General features: G+C 35.3%; 1 protein-coding gene and 1 long non-coding RNA gene across 3 annotated transcripts; one reads left to right on the top strand and one right to left on the bottom strand.

The window, feature by feature from the left end:
- Positions 1-10955: 10955 nt before the first annotated feature.
- Positions 10956-13727, bottom strand: LOC110707222 (zinc finger A20 and AN1 domain-containing stress-associated protein 8-like). 2 transcript variants are annotated; one of them, XM_021885227.1, is made up of 3 exons: positions 13327-13727; positions 12948-13011; positions 10956-11730 (listed from the first exon to the last, which is right to left on the bottom strand). In XM_021885227.1, exon 3 carries the CDS (start codon positions 11714-11716, stop codon positions 11204-11206), a length of 513 nt encoding a protein of 170 aa, XP_021740919.1. In that variant the 5' UTR covers positions 11717-11730; positions 12948-13011; positions 13327-13727; the 3' UTR covers positions 10956-11203. The 2 variants fall into 2 exon arrangements, with proteins under 2 accessions (XP_021740919.1, XP_021740918.1); XM_021885226.1 differs by lacking the exon at positions 12948-13011 and having other exon boundaries at positions 13327-13726.
- A 2821-nt stretch (positions 13728-16548) lies between these two features.
- LOC110707221 lies at positions 16549-20978 on the top strand. The gene is made up of 5 exons (XR_002508446.1): positions 16549-16810; positions 18057-18136; positions 18280-18363; positions 19399-19479; positions 20786-20978. It is a non-coding gene; the product is annotated as an uncharacterized LOC110707221 (long non-coding RNA).
- Positions 20979-23720: the final 2742 nt, after the last annotated feature.

Genomic DNA, 23720 nt, shown 5'->3' with positions numbered 1-23720 from the left:
ATTGGCTTCACAAAAATCTTTTAAAGAATCGTTACCATATTCACCACTTCTATCGTTCCTAACTCTTTTGATTTTTAAGTCCAATTGATTTTCAACTTCGGCTTTGTACTTTAAAAATGCACTTTCGGCTTCATCTTTTGTTTTAAGCAAATAAACTTCGGTATAGCGAGAAAAATCTTCAAAAAAGGTAATATAATAGTTTTTCCCACCCCTACTAGTGCAATTTTTAAAGTCCGCTAAATCCGAATGAATCAATTCAAGTAATTTTGTACTTCTTGAGACCACTTGCTTAAATGGTTTCTTAGTATGTTTGGCCTCAACACAAATTTGGCATTTGTCAAGTTTATCATCCATTGAAAAATTAATCAAATTCATGTCCTTTAACTTTTTCAAATAAGAATAATTTAAATGTCCCAAACGATTGTGCCAAACATCCAAAGACTCAACAATATAAGCAAAAGAAGTACTTCCGTTCTCATTCATGATATTCAAAACAAACAAACCATTATTGAGGTAACCTTTCCCAACAAAGTCTCCATTTTTAGACATTACAATCTTGTCGGCCTCAAATACAAGTTTTAGACTGGCTTTGTTGAGAAGGGCTCCTGAAACAAGATTTCTCCTAAAAGAGGGAACATACAACACATTATTCAAAAATAAAGTTTTTCCGAAGGTAAGTTTGAGATGGACCTTTCCTTTTCCAGGGACTCCGACGGTACTACTATTTCCCATGTAGACATGATCTCCGTCGGTGACATCTTCAAACTCAGTCATCAAAGCCTTGTTTGCACAAAAATGCCTCGATGCTCCGGTGTCCAAAATCCACTCAGTTTTGTTCTCCACCAAGTTGGCTTCAACCACCACTACTACAACGATGTCCTCTTTCTCAACAAGATTAGCTTGGGAGGTAGAGCCATCTTTCTTAGCTCCATGCCTACGAGTGCATAGGTAGGCTTTGTGACCTATGACTCCACACACGTAGCACGTTACCTTAGCCTTTTGGATTGTTATGAGTGAAATTGACTTTGGACTTGTTGCTTCCCTTTTTCTTGTAGATTTTCCTGTTTTTAGATACATTCAAAGAAGACTCAACAAGGTTAGCCTTGGAAGAATTAAGAGACAAAGTTTCAAACTTATCCTTGAAGCGATTGGCCTCTTCGGTTCTCATGTGGCTAATGAGTTCTTGGAGGGTCATGTCCTTCTTCTTGTGCTTCAATAGATTTCGGTAGTCATTCTAAGAAGGAGGAATTTCTCCAAGAGAACATTGGCTTGAAGAGTCTCACACATCTTCATGCCTTCACCAAGGATTTCAGTCACTAAATTCTCATAGTTATGGACTTGATACATGATCGGCTTTTCATCGTCCATCTTAAAATTGATCCACTTGCCCACCACGTGCTTCTTTTTATCGGCATCATCCGATCCATATTTCTTCTCCAAGGAGTCCCATATTATCTTGCTTGATCTGAAATTAACAAACAAATCAAACAAAGTATTATTCATGTGGTTGAGGAGATGGCCACGAACAAGCTTGTTGTCCTTCTCCTTCTTCTTCAAAGCTTTCGTTATGACTGCTGAGACTGCCTCAGTAGCGGTCTTGGAAGCTTCTTCCGCATTCTCGAGGGTCTCAACGACATCTTCATTCAACACATAGTCAACTTCCAACTGTTCAAAAAAGATTAGCAATTTTTGTGACCACCTCTTATAGTTGTTAGCATCAAGCGGTTCCAACTTAGAGAGGTCGGGAAGAGTCTTGTTCAAAATGCCACTTGAAATAGACATTTTCGTTTTCAAAATTGTTGTAAAATAGGTGTCTAAAACAAGAGCAACAATAAAATAAGAACAAAAATAAGAGAAGGAAATTCGATGTGGCGTGAATAATCACTGCCTTTGAAAAGAATTCCGGTGCAACCGAAGTGCTCAATTGTATTCACCGGATCGTTCCCCAAGGTTACACACCACTCTCACGCTAAAGGCACTTTAGAATGAGAGGTGGAGTCTACGCAAACTTATGCCCAAAGAGAAATAGAGTTGTGTTTTAGCTTAATGTGTTTAGGCTACTTGTGAATGATTTTTCCTTGTGTGTCACATCTGAAAATTTGATCACAAATATATAGAACAATAAGGGAAGATGGAAAATCAAGAGGAAGTGAAAAGGTAGAGAAAATAAGCAATAAAAACATGTGTTTTAATCATCATAAAACACCTCTTAAGTGAGGGGTTACAAGAGATTGAATAAGAAAAGAATCCAAGGAAGCTAGGCAACCCAACAACCGAACCCGCGCCCGGTCGGGCGGAGCTTCGCCCGATTGGGCGAGCATCAGCCAAAAGATTGGCTGCTCTCGCGCCCGGTCGAGCGGAGCTCTCCCGATCGGGCGAACACATCTTCATTTTCCAAGCGTCCTCTCGCGCCCGGTCGGGTGACGAAACTCAGAAACTACGACCCTTCTCGCGCGCGGTCGGACGCTCGGGTCAGGCTATTTTTGATTCATTCCTTTATTCCACAATAGGAACTGGCTAAAACTTCTCTAAAACTTACCACCGTAGAACTCCGCTGACCCGCCTCACTCATTACCTGATCAGGCAAGGGAGGAGGATCTGGGGGATGCATAGTATCCACCATCAAGAAAAGCTAAAAAGGCAACCTTCTTACTTTCAGAGAAAACTCCTAGAGAGAAACTCTAGAGAGAGAAAAAAAAAATTAATTACTAAAGTTAAATACTGTAATATACCCATTAGCAAACATGGCCTTAATTAAAAACATTTTTTTACAAAAAAAAAATTCAACCAAGTATCTCTTTTTTTTAACGGAAACCAAAGTATCTTAAGCTAAAGAAGAATATTGAGTTATTAGTAGGTAAATAAAAGAAATACATGTCTTCTCTCTATTTTTTCACTCTAGGATTCTTCGAAATAAGTCTTTTATAGACCGAAATAGTTAAATTTCTCCGAAAATTTGGCTATTTCCGACCTTTGCTCTTTAGTTTCTTTATGTTTTTGTTATTGAGCTCAATAAATCTACACTCTTTGAAGGTAGTAAGTACCCTATAGTGGGTTTGAGTGTAGAAAGTGCCACTATGGTGGGCTTTGTTCTAGTTTTGTTTTTGTTTTTGTTTTTTGAGTTTAGTATGGTACAAGTTGTTTCATGGGTAATGATTTGTGCGGGATCGAAAAAAAGGTTAATCATTCGATTACAATCAGATGAATCGGGCGATAATTTTCTTCACGACTATAACAGATTGATAGACCCCCTCGTCGAAAAAGGTTGTAAATCACATCGATATAAAAGAAGGTATGAAGAATGTACGATTTGCAACAACGATCGTAGCTCTGCTGAAAGGAAGCTTTTATTTGATTAAATTGTCATATATTTATAAAATTTAAATCTCTTTGTAAATGTCGTATGACTTTTTATCTATGAATCAATCTTTATTAAAAAAAAACAAAAAAAAGAAGAAGAAGTAGCTTATTGGTTCTAGAATTATTGGTCAATGAAATTATTTTAGCAAAATTCAAAAAAAATAATACTTGGAATCTCGAAGTTGTATGTCTTATAGTGAATTGTCTTTTTTTTTTATGTACCGGGTATTTTTACTCATTTAAAAATATTGAATGAGTAAAAAAATCACCCTTAGATGCACCTACCTCTATGTGTACCCAAGTGTATATAAAAGGTTTTGCTTTCATCATGATATTAAAAATTGGCCTGAAAAAAAAATGGATACAATTGGACCATATCAAAGAGAACTAATCTAGTTTACGTTCCGACACTACAAAACCCTTTAAAACTCAAACTTAGACCAAATAGGTGCTTTGTGTAAGATTAATCAAATTATAAATTTAAATTAGGGCAGGCAAAAGCTGATCTGACCGAAAAATAGCGGGTTAGTGTTGAGATTTTCGACCCGAAAACTTAAATGGGTTGACTCGAACCCGATCTAAAATTAAATGGATTAAGTTAAGGTTGAAAATTCCAATCCAAAAATGACCCGCATAACCCAAAAATATTTTCGAGTCAAAATCAGGTGGGGTCAACCCGAACCCGACCTGATAACCAAACTTGTATAATTTAAATAGCAAATATTTAAAATATATATATATATATATATATATATATATATATATAATAAATAAAAGAAAAACAAAAAAAACCAACCTAATGAAATCCGCCCAAGCCCGAATATAGCTCCATATAAAAACTAAATCCCTAAATCCTCTCACTCCTCTCAGCTGTAAAGATGGCAATGGGCGGGTCGGATGCGGAGGATGGTACCTCCACATCCATCCCCACCTAAAAATTTTGTTCCCATCCCTACCTCACCACCCATGGCAGATACAATATCTACATCCATACCCGCCTCGCCGGGTACAAGCTAATATCCATCTCCGCCCCACCACCCATTTGTATATCCATAAAACCCGCTCCAAACCCACTACCATAATGCTATATTATATCACAATAATATGAAGAATTATTATTTCTAACAAATCTCTTTTTTCATCTATTTAACAGGATCATACGGCGTTAATGTCATAAATTTAACCATTTTTTTTATTATTATATTATTATAGTATCAAGATTTTAGACTCTTCCAAGTTTGTTTCAACCTTAACAAAAATTAGTATAAGTCGGATATGAGGTGGGTGATGGGGCGGGTTTACTCTAAAATCAATACCCACCCCATTACCCGTGGCAGGTACACTTTTTATACCCATCCCCGTCCCATCACCCGCCAAACCTCCCTCTATCCCCGCTCCGCTGGGACGGATATGGGGCAGGTCTCCTATTTGACCCAACTCACTGTCATCCCTACTCAGCTGAACAAGCTCACTTTCTCTCTCATATTCCATTTTTTCTCTCAATTTTCTCTCTTTAACTCTCAAGAAATCAATTCCTAAAATCCTTTGCCTCTCTACGTCTTCCTCTCCTTCACGGACATCACACTTCAAGTTACAAGTGACAAGTGTTCTTCATCAATTTATAATGTACTTTTTGCGTTTCTGTATACTTGACCCATAGCCTTTGGCACAATATTTAAGGAGAGGAGAGAGAAATTGTAGTTTTTAGCCCTTGTTGCACATGACTTACTTTATTACCCCCCAAAAGTTGTCCTCATATGCACTTTATATGTGTAATTTACCACAATTTCTCTACCAAAAACTTATCAAATATAGTATGGGTCAAGTAATACTCCCTCCGTTTTTTCTTATTTGCATAACTTCCCTTTTATGAGTGTTTTTTTTAAATGCATCACTTCTATATTTGGTAACTTTATACCATATTTTATCATTTCTCTCTCTTACTTTAAACCCCACTTAAATTATTTTATCATTTCTCTTTCTTTCATGGACCCACTTAAATAATAAAAATATCTATCATCTCTCACATACTTTCTCTTTCATGGTCTCTATCTTACTTTTACTATAATAATTTATTCACCCACTCATAATATTATATTACTCTCCTAAAACTCCGTGCACTCCCAAGTGATGCAAATAAAAAAAAATTAAAAAAATAAAACAGAGGGAGTACGATATTTCCATTATAGGAATATTAGTCAAGTAAATAGAAACAGAGAAAATAGTTTGCTAATTTCGAATTTTTTTTTATGCGTTATTGTATTGTTTTGCTTTTAGATTTTTTGTTGTTGTTCATATTAAATTACAAGTTAAATACACTTAAAATTTATGTTATTAATATCTATTGTTGTTGTTTTGTTGATATAATTTATACGGTTTACCTAATTCTTGTTCATATAATTAATACTCCGATCCCTCCACATTTTATTACTTGCTCCATTTATCCATTCACGGAGTTTTAGGAGGAATAGTGAAAAGTAATAAAATATGGTGGAAGTGAGGTTGGTTGAAGAATAAAAAAATCAAAAAACCAAAAGTGAGTATAAGTGGGGAGGAGAAAGAATATGATAAATAAATAAGATATAAGGGGACCGATGGTGGGAGGGGGGGAAATAGTAAAATATTGTTTAAAGTTTTCAAAAAAGTAAATAGAGCAAGTAATAAAATACGGCCGCAAAAAGAAAGTGGAGCAAGTGATAAAATATGGAGGGAATATGATTTACCTAACTTATAAGGTTTACCTAATTGAACTACTGAACCTATGAACTTGTATGTTTGAAGAAATATCAGGTGAAAAAATTAGATTATTAAATGGAAAAAAAAATCAGGTCATGTTAAAGCAACCTGATTTAAACCCAAATAAAAATCCAGGTCAAATAAGGTCAATTTTGGGCTGAACCGAACTCGAAAATATCAGATTTGTGTTGAGGTTTTCAACCCAAAAAGTTAAATGGATCGAGTTCGGATTGGGAAGTAGCTGACCTGAAATCAATTAACCCGAACACGAACCCGACCTAATACGTTTGCCGGCCCTAATTTAAGTCTCTTAAGTGCTTAATTTCTCCTTCCTTGGAAGATTTTTTGTATTATAAGCTCTTATATTTAGACTTTCAAAAATAGATAACTACACTTGGTTTTTTTTTTTTTAATAGATTCGTATAAAATCAGCGTTCTTTGTGTGCGGCTAGCTACACCATGTGACCACTTGTGAAAGAAAAAAGTAATCCTTACAACACTAATAGAGTAACCCCTGTATTACATACTGAGTAACCCCTAAAACACTTACTGAGTAAACCTTATAACACTATCGAAGTAACCTTATAATGCTATGTCACACAGTGTGACCAGCCACATATAGAAATTTGTGTATAAAAATATATATAATTAGATACGAACCAATCTAAAAACTTTAACACTGGTTTTATTAATCCAGCCCTTGTAGGATTATCCTATTTTTTTATTTTTATTTTTTGTCTTTGATACAAAAACAAACATCAATAGGCAATGAATTTCAAATTCTATGTACAAGGTTTTTTAATTATTGTAAGAACCAGCACCTTTCATGAAATCCAAGCAAGTTCACAATAGCTTGATAATAAATGGGACATATGAGGAAATCTCCTACTCTAAAAAATATAGGTAAATGAAGAGACTTGAACCTGTGACTTTGATCTGAGGCCACCCCCATTAATCATCATAATGATAAACATATCTTGTTTATCTAATGGTCATTTTGTAAATAACTTGAACAGTATTACCTTACATATCATACTGTTGTTGCTCAAGTTAGTGTTTTAAAGCTGTATTTTCTAGTGACAATGTTAATGGCATCTTTCGTCCTCCGTCAAATGCTTCAGCCTCAATTAAAGCTATCTTCTTCTTCCTCCACCTTCTTCCTCCTTCCACCGACACCACAATTACCACCGTTTTTGACATTTTCAACACCATCTTCCACCGACATTGTCAACACCACCTTCCACCGACCGCCAAATTTAAACGAAAATTCTATGAAAAAGGGTAAATTAAGGGTATGGTCAACCCCAAAGGATAAGGGTGACCATGTCCTCTATTGAAGCTTTCATTGAGCTTGATTTTGTCCATTGAATTTTCTCCATTGTTGCTTCAGCTTTATCTTCGTTAATTACCGCCGTTTTGTTCAAGATTTAGTGTTAATATTTTTTTGCAGTTGAAATTACATAATTGTCCATACTTAAAGACATAAATTGACATTTATGCCCTTAAATAATCAAATTTTGATTACCATGAAAATAAACTCGTATTTTGTCCTTTGATTTAGTTTAGTTGTCTTTAGATTCATATTTACATCCAACAATTTACCATCGTAATTGTATAGTTGTACTCATTGGTATATCACATTGAAGACAAATATAAATACTACTTCCGTTTTATATTATGTACAACATTTACTAAAAGTAGTTACTCCCTCCGTCTCAGTTTATAGTTCCTATTTGTGTTTTTTTCACGGTATTTAAGAAATAAAAGGAGAAAATGGATGAAGTACATTTTTAAAAAAAAAAATAATAAATAAAAAATAAAAAAAAAGTACAATTATAGACAAAAGTTAGAGAGAAAGTGGAAAAAAAAATACAAGGCATGTGAAATATTTAAGGGTAATTTAGAAAGCTCAATGAATATAGTTTTACAAAAATAAAGGTATAATGATCTTTATATACTATCCAACAATAGAAATCAGAACAACATTTTAGGTCTCCAAAAAACAGGAAATATGATGTGAGAGGATGGAGTATACATTATGTGCAACAAATGTTTTATTTCCCTTTTAACCTGTCAATTCACTCTAGTTATCTCCTCATCACATACATTATTATCTTTATTCTTTTTCTCTCAATTCAACACTCAGAAACAAAATTGTCTAGGAGTTTATGCAAACTCATTTGTTACACATAATATGAAATAGATGTAATACATTAGAGGAGCAAGATAGTGAAATCTCCTACTCTCAAACACATGTAAATGCTTGAACTTTAAACCGCAAAGTCACGAAATGAGTTAGTTTAGTTGTCCTTGGATTCAAAGTTACATCCAGCAATAGTACTTCTATACTTGTATTCAATGGTACATCACATTGAAGACCAACAAAAAAATGTTTAGAGGTTATATTGTTCAGATAATTGTCCAATTTTAAGCTCAAAGGGTCTTGCCTTATCTTAGGTTGTAACCGCATTAGCTTGTTTCCAAACCAACAAGTAGTTTTATTTTTATTTTTTTAACGGTAAGATACGGGAAAGACTCCCACCCTATCACAAGAATGGGAGATGAGGAATCAAACCCCGATCACTTGGGGGAAGTCCCTCCATCACCTAGATCCTCCTACAAGTAGTTTTATAATGGCAATGCTTCTGATTTGAAAATTTGTATAGTTTTCAAACATAAATAGTCAAATCCTGATCCAACTAGGTCAGTCGGAAGGTCATTGAGCCGCGCTGTACACAAATGAATGGAACACACTGACCTCTTAATTTCATTACGCTTCTGCATACTACTGCATGAATCATATCTACATGTAACATACACCAAAACGTGCACACTACGGATATTTCGTCTCACCGTCCTGTGAATCACGATAACTCCACATCGATCGCTACAAAACTAGAACAGCATTGCTATGGTTTCCATTCTATGCTTCCCTAAACTACGACTGTAGCAAGAACAGAAAATATCAACCAGCTAACAAAGAAATACAGTATTGGGCAAATACAGTATAAAGAGAGAGAAGTTTTAGGTTTCACCCTGGTGATGAGCAGTGATCGTCAGTCAAGAAAAGATAAATGCAATAGAATACCAGACTGAAGATCTAGGTTTCACCCTTGTGGTGTTTAGCAGTGATCATTGGTCACAGGAAAAAAATAATAATAATAATATTTGCAATAGAATACCATATCAAAAAAAAAAAAAAAAAAAAAAAAAGAAAACAAGGCTACCAACTTACCAAATGCTAGACCCTACCCTTGCAGTATTAAAAATCATTAACATGTGAACACACGTGAAACACCGAGAGCAAAATGCTAAACGATCGCATAAACCACCACTAAAACAGGATCAACCTATTACCTACCTGTCACAGCCTCACATGAATTAATCCAACATAAGAGAAAAACACACGATCACTTAACTATGATACCCTGTAGTATTAAGAAACCCAGAAGCAACAGCATGGTATTTTCCCTCATCATCATCACAAACCAGTTAAGTCTTATAATCTCTCCACATCATTCTTAAATAATAACCATCTTCCTAAAGCTATGGGTGGTACTTCCTCTTCACCAACACCCAAACGACTTTCAATTTACAGCTTTCCTGCCCACAATAAGAATAACCTGGACAATTTTCTTAAAAAAAAATCAGCATTGTACGATTTCTACAACTCACATCACTCGTACCTCCTTTCACATCCATTTATATAGCCTCACCCTGATAGCATTATCAATTGTCAGCCTGCTCAGCACCTAATAATATGGCAAACCAAAAATCTTGGATAAATGGAGCTACAAGAGCTTAACCATCAAATCGTCAGACTTCAGCATAAGTGAAGTATTTCTAAAACTAAACCTCCACAAAAATAGATAAATGATACCCTCCTCCACGAACGATATCACAGATCAAAATCTGTCAACAGCTTTGAGGGAATCCTTAATCAATTGATTAATTACTTCTGCTCTTATGAACATAAAATGCAACAAGACAGAAGCCATACTAATTTAGGAGCTAAGCCCCTAGACCTCAATAGCAAGATCAAATGCAACTGTAAAATAACAGAATGAAGAAAGTAAACTGAATATTGTACAAGACAAAAAAAAGAGAGAAGGAAAACGCTATTGAAGGTTGTGTACACTGAATACCAGCACACCTGCAAATTATAAAAAAATAAAAAAAAAAAAAAAAAAAAACTTCTTTCTAAAATTACAGTTCCTGGCAAGGCTGGCATATTGACAGCTCCTTAACTAAGGGTTATTTTTATAAACAACTCATACCAAAAAATGAAAACACTTACGGCCTGTTTAGATGACTAGAGAACTAAATGAAAATAAGTGGCAGTAATGTAATTATTCTCTATGCAGTTTTGCAAGTACCATGACAATGTCTAAGGCGATGCTAACCTATGATCAATCCAAATATGGTAATGTGCTGCAATATAAACTTGTAATTTAAATTATATATCAGCACAAACTTGGAAATAGAGTAGCATTACGCCATTACCACAGGCATTGTTAGACATCCCCACAGATATAAAAATCAAACATTACTGCCAATTATATACACCCTGAAGCCAAACTGCCATAAAAGCTTGTCTCCTACATAAATTCTTTGGTTTTGTAAGCTATAAATATATATGGCTGTAAACTCCACCCCCTTCCAAACAAATCAGTTACCTTGTTTGAAATTTTGAGCCAAAAGGTATTGATCACGTTCTTCCTTTTGAATGGAACTTCAAATTTCTCTTCACCACAACACTTTCAAAACCAGCAATGATGGTGATCTTAAGTATTGAAATAAGAAAAGAAAAAAAAAATTCAATAACCCAGCAACACGTCAAATTTTGTGAAACCAAAAAATATGCAGAAGTGATCATAGAGATAATACCCAAACTCGCAAATTAATTATCAAAGTGCCACAAACCAGCAAATAAGTACTTACAAACTGGTGCAGAGGTGGCCAACCCAGTTGGCAAACAAGGTGAGTGCACCTCTGTGACTGCCCCCTGTCATACATTTATAGACATAATAGTTTCTAACAAGGAAAGCAGCAATACTAAAAGCGAAAAACAACGATAGAAAGAAACTGGTGACTTGTCATCATGCTTCTAGATTTTATCGAGCTTGTCTGCCTTGATGATTGGATTGGCTTTAGCTATGGCATTTTGAGCAGCAGACTGGTAATCGAAGGGACAATCATGCTTGTCAGAGTACCGGTGAGCGGCACAAAACAGGTTACCACACCTGCAACTAAAACCAGTCAAACCAACACGCTTACGGCAAGTTAAACATCTACTTGGACCCGCTTTCTTGTCCTCAGAAGGCTGTCCAACAATTGACTCGCTAGCAGCTTGAACATTTACAACTTTTGTCTCTACCTCTCCAGATTTTACATCAACAGAAGCAGCAGGCACAACAACAGCCTCTTTGCCCTTGTTGTTCCCATTCACTATGTTTTCAATGGAAGAGGCTGCAAACCTTGCCTGTTCATCCTTGAGCACTGTTTCTCGGTGACATTTGGAACACATATTCCTTGTGGCTGCATGACCAAAGAAGCCACAATTATTAATGCACAAAGTTGGGCGCTCTGGTGCTTGGCATCCTGTCTCATTATGATCCATCTTTTTAATTTTTCCTGTTGAGAAAGAATATTCAACATCCATCAAATTCAGAACACCCAGCAATCTTAAACCTGCCAGAATCTAACACCATCAATCAAACACCAGCAGCTAAATCAAAAAACTGGTGCTTAAGAAGCTGCATGAGCTTGATTGGGCTAATAAATACAGAGTATTAGAAACCAATCTACAAGCTCGACAGTATACCAATAAGCCACAAGGCATGTTCAAAACCAAAGAGCTTCTACATATAAGCATATATATTTTAACAACCATGAAAATTCCCGACCCTTAACAACCCTGGCTGCCGACTAAGCTTACAAAGTACGGAGTATATATTAAAATCTAAAGACTACAGCACATCACCATAAGAATCTTAATTAACAATGTAGATTCCTAGCTCTTGTCAAGCTTAGTAATAGCCAAGAAAGGTTACAAAGCATGTTTGAAAGCAAAGAAACTTCAACAACATCTCAGCATATGAATCTTTTTTTTAAGTATAGCTATAATAGCCACGAAAGTTTACAAAGCATGATCGAAACCAAAAAAAACTTCAGTACATCAACATAAGAATCTTATTTAGTGAGCCATAAAAATTATCAAAATTTGTAGCAAATGAGCTTACAAGTTACGTGGCATGTACTAGACCTAAAATCTTCAACATATGATTATATGAATCAAAATTAAGCCATGGAGATTCCAAGCTCTTAACAGCACCCAAAAAGTTTACTAAGCATGCTCTAAACTTAAGAACTTTAACAAATCAGCATATAAACATCAATTAACGCATAAAGATTACTCGCTTGCCAAAAAAAATTTACAAACAAAACTGAAGGAGCTTCAACATATCAGCATATGTATCTTAATAACTAAATTAAGACTATGAAGAGGGTTGCAGAACAACATCGCCAACAAATCAATCAATAACAGGTACAATATCAAAGCATTAACTTCCACTTCTGCGGATACACAAAATTCATAATTTCACTATAGGGAATAAAAATAAAAAATAAACTAATTAGAACCCCTGTTTCGAATACACAGAAAATTATAATTTCACTATTGAGAATAAAAATTTAAAACCAAAAAAAATAAAAATAAAAAAATCCCTCTTCTTCGAATACACAAGATAAATAATTTCACTATTTTAAATAAAAATAAAAATAAATTATAACCCCACTCCTAAAAAGAATAATAAATTACAAAGGGTTTCAGAAAACCCAGATCAACATACAGATGAATCGGAAGCATCAGCAGTTATTAAGCTTGAACCCATGATAAATCCAGTAAACTTCAACCTAACAAAAAATACATCAAATAATATTGAAAACACCACTAAAAATACCCAATCAAACAACACACAAATCAAAAAAATATAAAAATCTTAACACATCTAATAATACAATTATACAATACAAACAGTCCAGATTCGACTATAAAATCAAAACATCCCATCAAAATTAAACACAATCAACATAAATCCCAACAAATAATCAAATTAAAATTAAAAACATACCCAGAAAATAAAATTAAAATAAAAAAGATCAACCAACATATAGATCGGAGACTTATAAAATTAAAAAAGGGTAAAAGGATAAAAAGGGAGAATTAACCTGGTTATAAGATCTGGAAAAGGGGGAAAATAATTAGGGTTTGGTGACGATCTAGATAATCGAGGAAAACTAAGAATTTCAAAATTTGAAGAAAGAAAGAAAAATAAAGTAAATATTAATAACAATATTGGTAGTTATAATTAATAATAGAAATGGTATTAAAATTTGATGGAAAAAAAAAAGGTAGAATCCTTTACTATAATAAAACGTATAAATAAAAAGAAAAAGGTAGTTGAGGGTAGTATTATTAGTAGATGAAAATGGAAAAATCTAAGATAAACATAAGAAAAATCTCACAAGTGGAAGATGATTAAGAATGACAGGGACATTTCGGGAAAAAAAGAAAAAGGATGATGATAAGAGCAAAGTTGAGGACAGAGAAAATATTACTTCGTATATTGTTGTGTTTTATAAATGCATGGTTGGTTTTGGTGTCGAGTTAGCGTGAGCCTAGTGCTTGAGTTAGTCGGCAACTCGCCGACTCATTTGACCGATTTTTTTAAATTGGTGGGTGGTTTTCGTAAGGGGTACGATTCATAAGCCTTGGGATAGGCATTAGGCAGTTGGGGCCTTGTGAGTTGTGATTGTGATGATGTACATCATGTACCTTCTCGAATTACCCCCTCCTGCAGTCCCATTGTTCTGATAATCTTGATTTTTTATTATCGCATTTATTATATTATCCTTTGTGACTTTCATGTAATATTATGCATTGACCCTGTTTGGTAAATGGCTTTTTGGTTAGTTATTGGCTATTGGCTTATTTATGTGGTTAAATAGTCAAAAAATGTGCTTGATAATTGGCTTTTTAATTAGCGAAAAAGCTGACTTTTAAGCCAAAATGAAAAAGCTACTATGAGTAGCTTTTATTGTTGGCTTTTGGCTTGTTGACCCACAAATTATCTAATAAACAGTCAACAGCCAACAAATAAATTTACCAAACACCTTTATAAACAGCCAGCTTAAACAGCCAATTTCAAAAGCTCTTATAAATAGCCAAATATTCCAGCTAGTCAAACAAGCCAAGTGAACCAGCCAACCGCCAACAGCAATTTGCCAAACAAGGCCTTTATGTTCATGCGAGTTGTGTCTAACACGTGTTAATAAATTAAGTTGTGTTGTGTTGGGCTCATGTTGATTTTTATTAATAAAGCTTTTGCCCTCTAAGGCACGTGTTGTGTGTAATTGAAAGAACTTACCGGTGCAATTAATGGCAATTTCAAGAAACAATTTTCTAATATTTGTGCAGAATCCCGAGCATGTAATCATGTGACTCACGTAATAGGGTTAGAGGTATAACCTTTGATGTGTATACTCCCTTAGGCAATGGTAGCTTCACACACACACACATATATATATAAGGTAAGATAAAAAATTATTAGGAAGCCCTATTTAAAAAGTGGTGCAATATAAGGACTTCTTAGGAGGTCACCCATTCTAGTACTACTCTCGCCCAAGCACGCTTAATTGTGGAGTTCTGATGGGATCCGGTGTATTAGTGTTGGTATGATCGCACCCAATAGTAGCTCCTATATGTTGTGTATACTTTCCTAAACAATTGCAACTTCGATACTCAATCATGGCTCCTCTATGCTAATAAGAAAGAAGGAAAGGGTAAAGTTTCTCTAAACTTGATAAGTTTTGGATGAAGGTTAATAGTTTCTCGTCTTATTGAGTTAATCGTCGACCATTTATACAAAAGATAGTCTAGTTATAATCGATTATTAGGAAATGATCCTAACACCTTACAACATCCTAAAGAATTTTTTGTGAAATACTACCAAAAATCCTATACATAATTCCGTATTCTTTAAATTATCTCTTAGTGTAAAATATCTTTAAAATATTATTTACTTAATATCAATATAGAAAATATATCACACAAATATATTTTCCAGATGATTTAATATCATATATATGGTAGTTTTTCTCTCAAATTGTTATATCTCAAATACATAAACATAACTTCTATTACATGTTATAACTACATAAGATAAACATAATCTTAAAAGACCGTATGTTGGCCACCAATAGATAGTAATAGGTTTATGGAAAACACGACTAATACAACATACAAAGTGAATTTAGTAATTGTAGGAGGTCCTTAGTGTAGGGTTTTAGGTACTATAGGCGGAATTGCATAAATCATATTCATAAGCACCTAAACAGGATCTACAAACATAACACATAAAGAACGCACTATTGTACCTATGAAGCATGATTCCACAAGTGATCGAGCAAGAACAACGAGGAGATCTAGAACCCCAAACGTGATTCCTCTACTTGGTCCACGGGCACAGATTGAACTAATGCTAGTTAGTCGAGCACGAACATTTCGAGCCACCTTCTACGGAGAGGAAAGGAAACGATCAAGCCACGAACCACCACCACCACCACTACAAGCAACCACCTTGCTTGGGTGGTCCGTACGGTTGTACGGAGGAGGGGAGAGAGAGAAAGAGGCGTGTGAGAGAGGGATTGAGAGAGTTTGGTTGCTTACTTCACAATTTACTGCTTAGGTTAATTGTGACTTGTATTTCAACCCTAGGAATGGCCTCTATTTATATATCACATATATAATTAGAGTCCATGTGAAGTCCAAACTCCTAACCCAATTCTAACTATACTAGCCCTACTCCTTACATGGCTTGTCATTACCTCATGAGGCTCATTAATGGGCTTCATACTTGTTCAATTCAATACCCTTGTGTGTGACCTCATAGGATCCATTTTACTGGGCTTTGGACTATTTGACTAGCCCAAAGATCATTTATCATATCTAGCAACAGACAATGACGACCCAAAATAATGAACTAATTATCTCTATAATAGTGATCCTTGATATATCTAGTAATTGCACTTAATATCCTTTGTAGAGGTTGGTTCTAGAGGATTTTTTTATAAAGGTAAGGGAAAGGGCCCTATCAAGCTGGAACCTCTCACATCACTAGTATAAATTTTGACATAGGCACCCCGCCTTTAACACCGGTTCTTGAAAACCGGTGCCAAAAGAAATGGGCGGGATTGGAAAATTTAGAGTTGGCACCGGTTCCAACCAAAACCGGTGCCAACTAATCTAATTAGCACCGGTTGAAACCGGTGCCAACCAAAAAAAAAAAAAAAAAAAAAAACCGAAGAAAGCAATAGAGTTGGCACCGGTTCGTCTTAAACCGGTGCCAACTATAGTAGTTAGCACCGGTTTGAACCGGTGCCATTAAATAAACCGGGCTTCTAGTTCTTCTTCTTTTCTTTCCCCCTGATTTTTCAACACTTGTTTTTTCCCTCGTTCTCACCTTCTCTTCCAGGCCACTACCTCCGAATTCCCACCTTCTCCATTGAAGCCGTTTTTGAGCTCTCTATCTTCGTTGAAGCAGCTGCATGCACCTCCTTCTCTCTCCATATCTCTCCTCCATTGAACTCGTGCTCTCTATTCTCCATTGAAGCGCATTCTGAGTTTTCTCACCTCCATTGAAGCAGCTTCGAGGTAAGATTTGGGCCATTGTGGTCTTCTTAATCTACCGAATTTCTTCAGAACCTAGGGTTTGTCGTTGATTTGGTTTTCAATTTTGTAATTTTAGGGTTCTGGTTTTATTTTAGGGTTTTGGTTTTATTTCTAATTTTCATCATCGTCTCGTAAGTATTCCTTATTTAATTAAATTACTGCACATTATTTATTTAATATTAAGAGCATTTATACAAAATAAATGTAAGAGTAATATGTTTATTGAGAGCAGTAGTTTATATTGAAGTTTTTGTTGTGTAAAGATTAGGTATGGTGGTTATGACTTATGCTGTATGTCAAGGTAGGTAGTACACAATAGGTTTTATGATACGGAACTCCCATAATGACTGAAGTAAATTAAGTAGCTTTAAGGTGGCATTCCACACATGTATAGATCAGTTAGTTGGCAAATATTAGACTATATAGCTTTTCCTCTTGATCTCTAAGATGGCTTGCTGGTTGTTTGAAGCCTTCAAACTCCTTAACTTCTCTTTTCCTACCTATTTATTCTCTTATTTTCTACAGTTATGTTTGGTGAATTTGACATTGCATAAGCCATAAGGATTAAAAATATATAGAACAACTTTTTTTCTTTTCGAAAAGTTCTATGGGTGCTTTGGTAATGTATATAGGCCTCTAGACGTGTCTTAACTCTTAATTCTTTAGCTATGTGACGAGGTAGGGAGTGATTCTTCACTTGTTTTAAAATAACTACATCATTTACCAAACTTTATAGGGGGGTGAGACCTTTAGTTTTCCTTTGTTTAAGATCAGAGAACTTTTTTTCCTACTTATCAAAGAACCAGTAGAGTTTCATCGTCTATGATACAGGGGCTATAGTTGCTATACACATCACTTGTAAACAGCAATATAGAAACTCAAATTTTGTTTATGTGAAAACTTGCATGAATAAATAGATTTGCAAAATCAGTCAAACTTAGCTTACATTGTAGCTGCTATGAGGATTTGCAGAGATCGCTATTCATGCTTATTAGGTCAAGGTTTTTTTTAAGGGTTTATCAGTTATCACTATGACAGGGGTTTTTAATTAGATGCGTAAAAAAGTAACCCGACTCGACCTTAAAGTAATCCGATCAATATTTCGACATATATGGACAAAATAACTCACAGGTTTTACATGATGTAAGGAACCCTCATGTTAATGCTCATAATGGCTACATCTCTTTTCTTGCATTGTAATTGAATGCATATTTTATTCCTTCTGCAGGTTGTGGGGAAAGGCATGTTGGTTATCATTTCCGATTCTAGAAAGCTCTCTTTTCTAACATTTTGTAATGAAATGCACAGGTTCTACTCTCATCTAGAGCCTTCCTCTATGAATTCTCCTCTGCTTTTTAATAGAAAAATTGGATGTATTTATAGTTTCTCGTTGTGTGAACTAATTATGGTTTAGTTGGTGACTTGTATTTGTGCTTCCGCTGACTGATTAGGTTCTTTCCAGTGACTCATGTTCAACTTTCAATCCCTGGCAACTCAAGACACCAGATTGGTAGAATGCTTACTGTTGATGCCTTGTAAGTATAATAATCCGGATGTTTTGCCACTTTTATGTCATTGGTTTATAGAGTTTTTATCATGAAAACAAATTTGGGAGGGAACGCACAGGCTGACTATGAGAAATTGTGATATTTTTCTTGACTTTTGGTGTTGATTTTAACAGTATCTCATATCTAATTGGATGAGCATGAGTCTTTCTAATTCCATTGTTAGCTTTGTTTAGTGAAGGTTTTTAAGACAAATTTCTGTATCCATTTGCTTTTTTAATCAATTCATTTTGCCACTGTTTGTTTTCTTTTTCTTTAATTACCCTCAATATATTTCAAATGAGCTATAAAACATAGAATAGTTGAAAACTTATATTTCAGTAAACAGTAATTTTTGTTATACTCCGTAGCATTTAGCAAACTAGCAGTTCTCAAGTAGCATATAGCTTTCTGAATGTATCAAATGTCACATAGGCTAGATCTATGTTATTTGAATTGTAGTACAACATATATAACTGATATTTACTTGGTGCTTGTGTACTTATTAATTTGTTATTGACATAAATTTATTCTTGGATATATTCTCTAATTAGTTTACTGGAAAAGAGTGAGTACATGCTAATATGCACACCTCATTTTATTCTATACCAACCACCACTTGTTAGTAGATTTGTAGAAGCAATTAATCAGATTAGGAGTGCATGCATGTTTTACTCTATACTACCTCTGTCTTTGTTCTACTCACTTGCTATTTGTGTAGTGGCCAACATGCATGTTTGAGTGTTTGACCAATTTGAGCTTCGGTTCTCTAACTGTCTACAATCTGCATATTCTATAAACTATCAGAAAATATCTTGTAATCTTCTGGGACAGAATAGGGGACGGTTTCCAAGTTTATTGCTAATTCAGATCAGCTCTTGTGCTGTGGAACATTGACAAGGCTTATGAATTTTGTAATATAGAAACAACTGCTTGCCATAGGCGTTGACTTGCAAAATTTAATATATTATATCCATTTACTTACAGGGTTTAATATATTGTAATATTCTATCTATTTACTTGCAGGATAGGGAACTGTTTTTTATTAGATCAGTGTCTAAAATTGGAGCTTCTTCAAATTCTATCGTCATAAAAGACACTCGTGAGGTATGATCTATATATTAATTGAATTTTCATATGCAACATTGTATCACTATAATTAAAGGAAATACTTAATGCATCTCTGTCCTATAATAATGAAGACTTGTGAAAGTTCCACCAATAAAAAATGATTTTTTTTCTGGATATTAATTATGTATCAAGACCATCAATCCTCTTAGTATGAGGATGATAGTGTTGATTAGTCATAAAATTTTGTACTGGGATCCCTCTTGTGTTAATTATATTTATTGAAATATGATGTAGTTTGAAAATTTGTGGTTTATTGATTAAATTATTTCAGAATTCACCCTATCAAAGACCGTACAACATCTATGCCTTAAGTCCCAATATTTATGATTGCCTAAATCCAACCTACTACCTCTGTCTTTATTGATTAAAATGCACAATCTAAAGCACTAGAGCTAAAGTTTCTGTATGTTTCAGATATGAAGCTACTACTTAAAACTTATGTGACATTATTTACTTCTAAGTAGAGGAATAAAATAACCCCTCGTTGCTCCTTGTTTGTGTAGTGATGAATCTGTTTTGTTGATACGTCATTACATCGGGTCATATCTTCTTTATATGTCATGCTTCTATTTTCCTTTTGGCTTAAGCTAAGTGGTTACAGAGTATGAATTAGCAAATGTAATTTGCAATATAACCAGAATTAACATGTTTCACAAGGTCACTTTAGCAGAATGAATATAGGCTATTTTTTTTTTTTTAAAAAAAAGGCAAATTATTGCTTCTGATATCACAGGAGAGAAAAACCCAAACTGGTTTTAATTGTTAAGCGTTTTTTTTTTTTTTTTTTTTTTTTTTTTTTTTTGTGGTGGTGTTAGGTTGTTAACCGTGTTTCTAAATTAGAGTGTAAGATCACAAAGAATAATAGAATTCAAGTGAAAATCCAGATTATACATAGCTACTGAAGGCTTATATTATCAAACTTATCTCACAAGTGATAATTTTAGATCTGTACATCTGTAGCACGATCACAAGTGATAATTTTAGATTTGTACATCCTAAAACAATGTGAAGTATGATTTCAGGTAAAAAAAATTTGCTATAAAATCAGGCTGCCTATCTATCTAGATACCAATTTGGCTCTGTGCTAAAGCTTTTATATTTCCCCATTTCTATCACATCTACCTAGAATTCCTTGAACTGCAGGCCCCGACTTCTGTAGTGTTTGCCTTGCTGGTCATTGGATTTTAATTAAGGCACTATTATCTCTTCCATGCGCTCTGTCTTACTAGTAAACCAGAGTTACTTGTTCTTGTATTGTGATGAAATTGCTTCGTGTTCACAGGATCAGGAAGGCAAGGAAGCTACTACTGTAGACGAGACTTTTGTTAGAGCTCTGGAATACGGGCTTCCTCCATCTGCAGGCTAGGGGCTAGGCGTGGACAGACTTGTCATGCTGCTTACGGGCTCAGATTTCCAATGTACACAATATATATATAGTCCTATTATGTATATGTGTAATATTACAAGTTATTGAAGAAAACATATGTGTTTTATATATATTATGATTATATATAAGTATTTGGTACAATTTAAGTGCAAAAAAAAAAAAATATTTTTTTTGGGCATTTTTGGCACCGGTTTTAAAAAGAACCGGTGCTAAATTTTTTTTTCACCGGTTTTTGGGACTTTTGGCACCGGTTATAAGTAAAAACCGGTGCCTATTGGGCGACTTTTGGCACCGGTTCTAAGCCAAAACCGGTGCCTATTGTACTGAAATAAAAAAAGCGCGCCATGGGTAATTGGCACCGGTTAACCGGTGCCAAAGAGTGTATTTCGCACCGGTTTTGAACCGGTGCCAAATTTTCATGGATTTGACATCCCTCAAATCCCCAACGGTTCAAAACCGGTGCCAAAGGGGGGGTTTGAACTAGTGCCTTTTTACCTTTTTCGTCTAGTGCATGTGAACCCGCCTTGAGCTAGCGGACAACGCCGTTTGGAAGTGCGGAGGAAGGGCAAGGAATTTCCTGCCCTGAAGAAGATTCTTTAGCGGGGTTTTATCCCACAACCTTTTGGTAGTGAGATGGCAAACCTAACCATTAGACCAAACTTTGTTTGGTGGCTAATTTTAGAGAAATAGTAGAGTTTAGCTCTTCATAGTTACTTTTTTTTTTTGAAAGTTAATTACTTCGTATTTATTTTGCTCATTTGCTGTGTGTTTTTGTTTTTTAGTCTTCTTTGCAGTTTCTTACCCTCGGGGCTTGCCCTTTCTTGCTCTAAAAAACACTAGTCATTCATGCACGCAATGTATGATTGTATGAATACCAATATTGATAAAAGTGTTACTCCTTTCGTCCCATATTATAGTTTCTGTTTTTCTATTTTGGGAACCCAAAATGTTGTTCCTGTTTCTATTTTTGAATAGTATGTAAAGACTATTATACCATTAAAATTTTTAGCTTTACTCATTGTACTTCCTAAATTAGCCTTGAATTTTCCATTTGCCTTGTACTTTTTTCCACTTTCTCTCTCTAACTTTTGTCTATAATTGTACTTTTCACTTTTTTCAATTTACTTCATCCACTTTTTCCTCCCACTTCTTAAATACCGTGAAAAAACACAAACAGGCAATATAAACTAGAACGAATGGAGTATATTATTTCTATTACAATTCAAGATTTAACGTGTGTAATTTTTGGTAGAAGTTCCTAATAGATGAATACTACATGTAATTGTATGGTATTCAAGATTTAACGTGTGTTTCCAATTTTGGGTTAGGTCGGTCGATTTTGGGTTGTTGTTTTCAAGTCAAGTTCGGGTCAGGATTGCCATGTCTAGGCAAACGGGTCAATTTCGGGTCAACTAACATTAAGATCTAATACGCGTTGAGTCAATTTAGGTTTCGTGTATTTTTCGAGTCGGATATCGAGTCAAGTTTGGGTTAGGTCAATTTCGGGTCGGGTGTGTTTAGGGTAAAAATACCCCATCACGTAGTCCAATCCCATAGTGACACGTGGTCCAATCCCATAGTGACACGTGGCCCAATAAAAGGGCGACATGTGTCTCAATAGGAAGATGACACGTGCCCAACAAAAGAGCACCTGAAAGAGAGAAGGCCTCCTTACATCAGGAGGCCCAAATCTCGAGAAAAGCGTCATAGCAGCGCCCTCAAAGGACACATGTCCTGCACTGATTGTGCCGCCAATCAGGTTGCACCTATTTAGGGCACCGACCCTAAAGGGCACACATTCCCACCCCTATAAATACCCCAATAATTTATGATGGGAGGGGTGGATTGAGACATATCATTTATTGCATAAGCAAATCGCTCTAACTTCTCTCTACTTTCTCTCTCTAAAACACTTTCGTTTTCCGATCACTAACTTGACTGTCGGAGGCGAATATTTCGTCAATCGGAATATTCGTTGTTTTGCAGGTGTCTACGGTCGTCCGGCTATATTCAAGACCTATATCCCGAGAGATTCCAACAAACCTCGAAACATTTGGCGCCATCTGTGGGGATACCCGTCTAAAATCGCTAAAGATGGTCAGACACCTAGTCCTGTTCAGGACATACATGTAGAGAATATTGAAGTCAACATCAACAGTAATGATCCTCTGATCACCTCGTTCCATGAGGCCGAGGATCCTCCTGAGACGGTCGGCTCCTTGCAGGCTGCTTTGGCCAAGAGGGCAGGATACCCTCTTCCTCTAGGCAACCGCCCAGAAAAGAAGGAGAGGGTACCAAATAGAAGCCCCATGCCAAGTGTAGGCATCATTCGAAGCGCGCCTACGTTAAGCATGTTGTGAATATGCTTGGCACTCATAGGAAGTGGGAATTGATGATTAGGAACACGATTAAGGACAAAGAAAAGTAGGGAGCCACCAACCAGTTTTTAAGGAGCTTGTAAACCGTTCACGGATCATTAAAAGGCAACCATGAAAAGGGACAACGATAGGCAACAACGATTGACCCGTGAAGGTTACACCCCATTCATAATCCATGAGATTACTAACTCCATATGGTTCGGAACCATGAAAGGAGGATCGGGGATGATGGTACGAAATGAGTCATGGAGTCACATTCGCCCGTATTGGCCTCTACTCGATTCTTATTGTAAAAAGTGATTCCTGTGATCTCAAAGGCATACAAACAAAGATTCAATTTGCTCCAAACTAATATTAGGCTAAACTGGTTAAATGTTAATGCAACAAATAATTCTAATTGTTAGTGATCACTTGATTAAACAACAAGATTAAAAAGGAACCTAAACCGGTTG

The sequence above is a fragment of the Chenopodium quinoa genome, unplaced genomic scaffold, assembly GCF_001683475.1.
Source record: "Chenopodium quinoa cultivar QQ74 unplaced genomic scaffold, ASM168347v1, whole genome shotgun sequence".
Classification (NCBI taxonomy): Eukaryota; Viridiplantae; Streptophyta; class Magnoliopsida; order Caryophyllales; family Amaranthaceae; genus Chenopodium; species Chenopodium quinoa.
The sequence above is the reverse complement of the archived record's forward strand: the minus strand, read 5'-3'. Positions and strand labels throughout refer to the sequence as shown.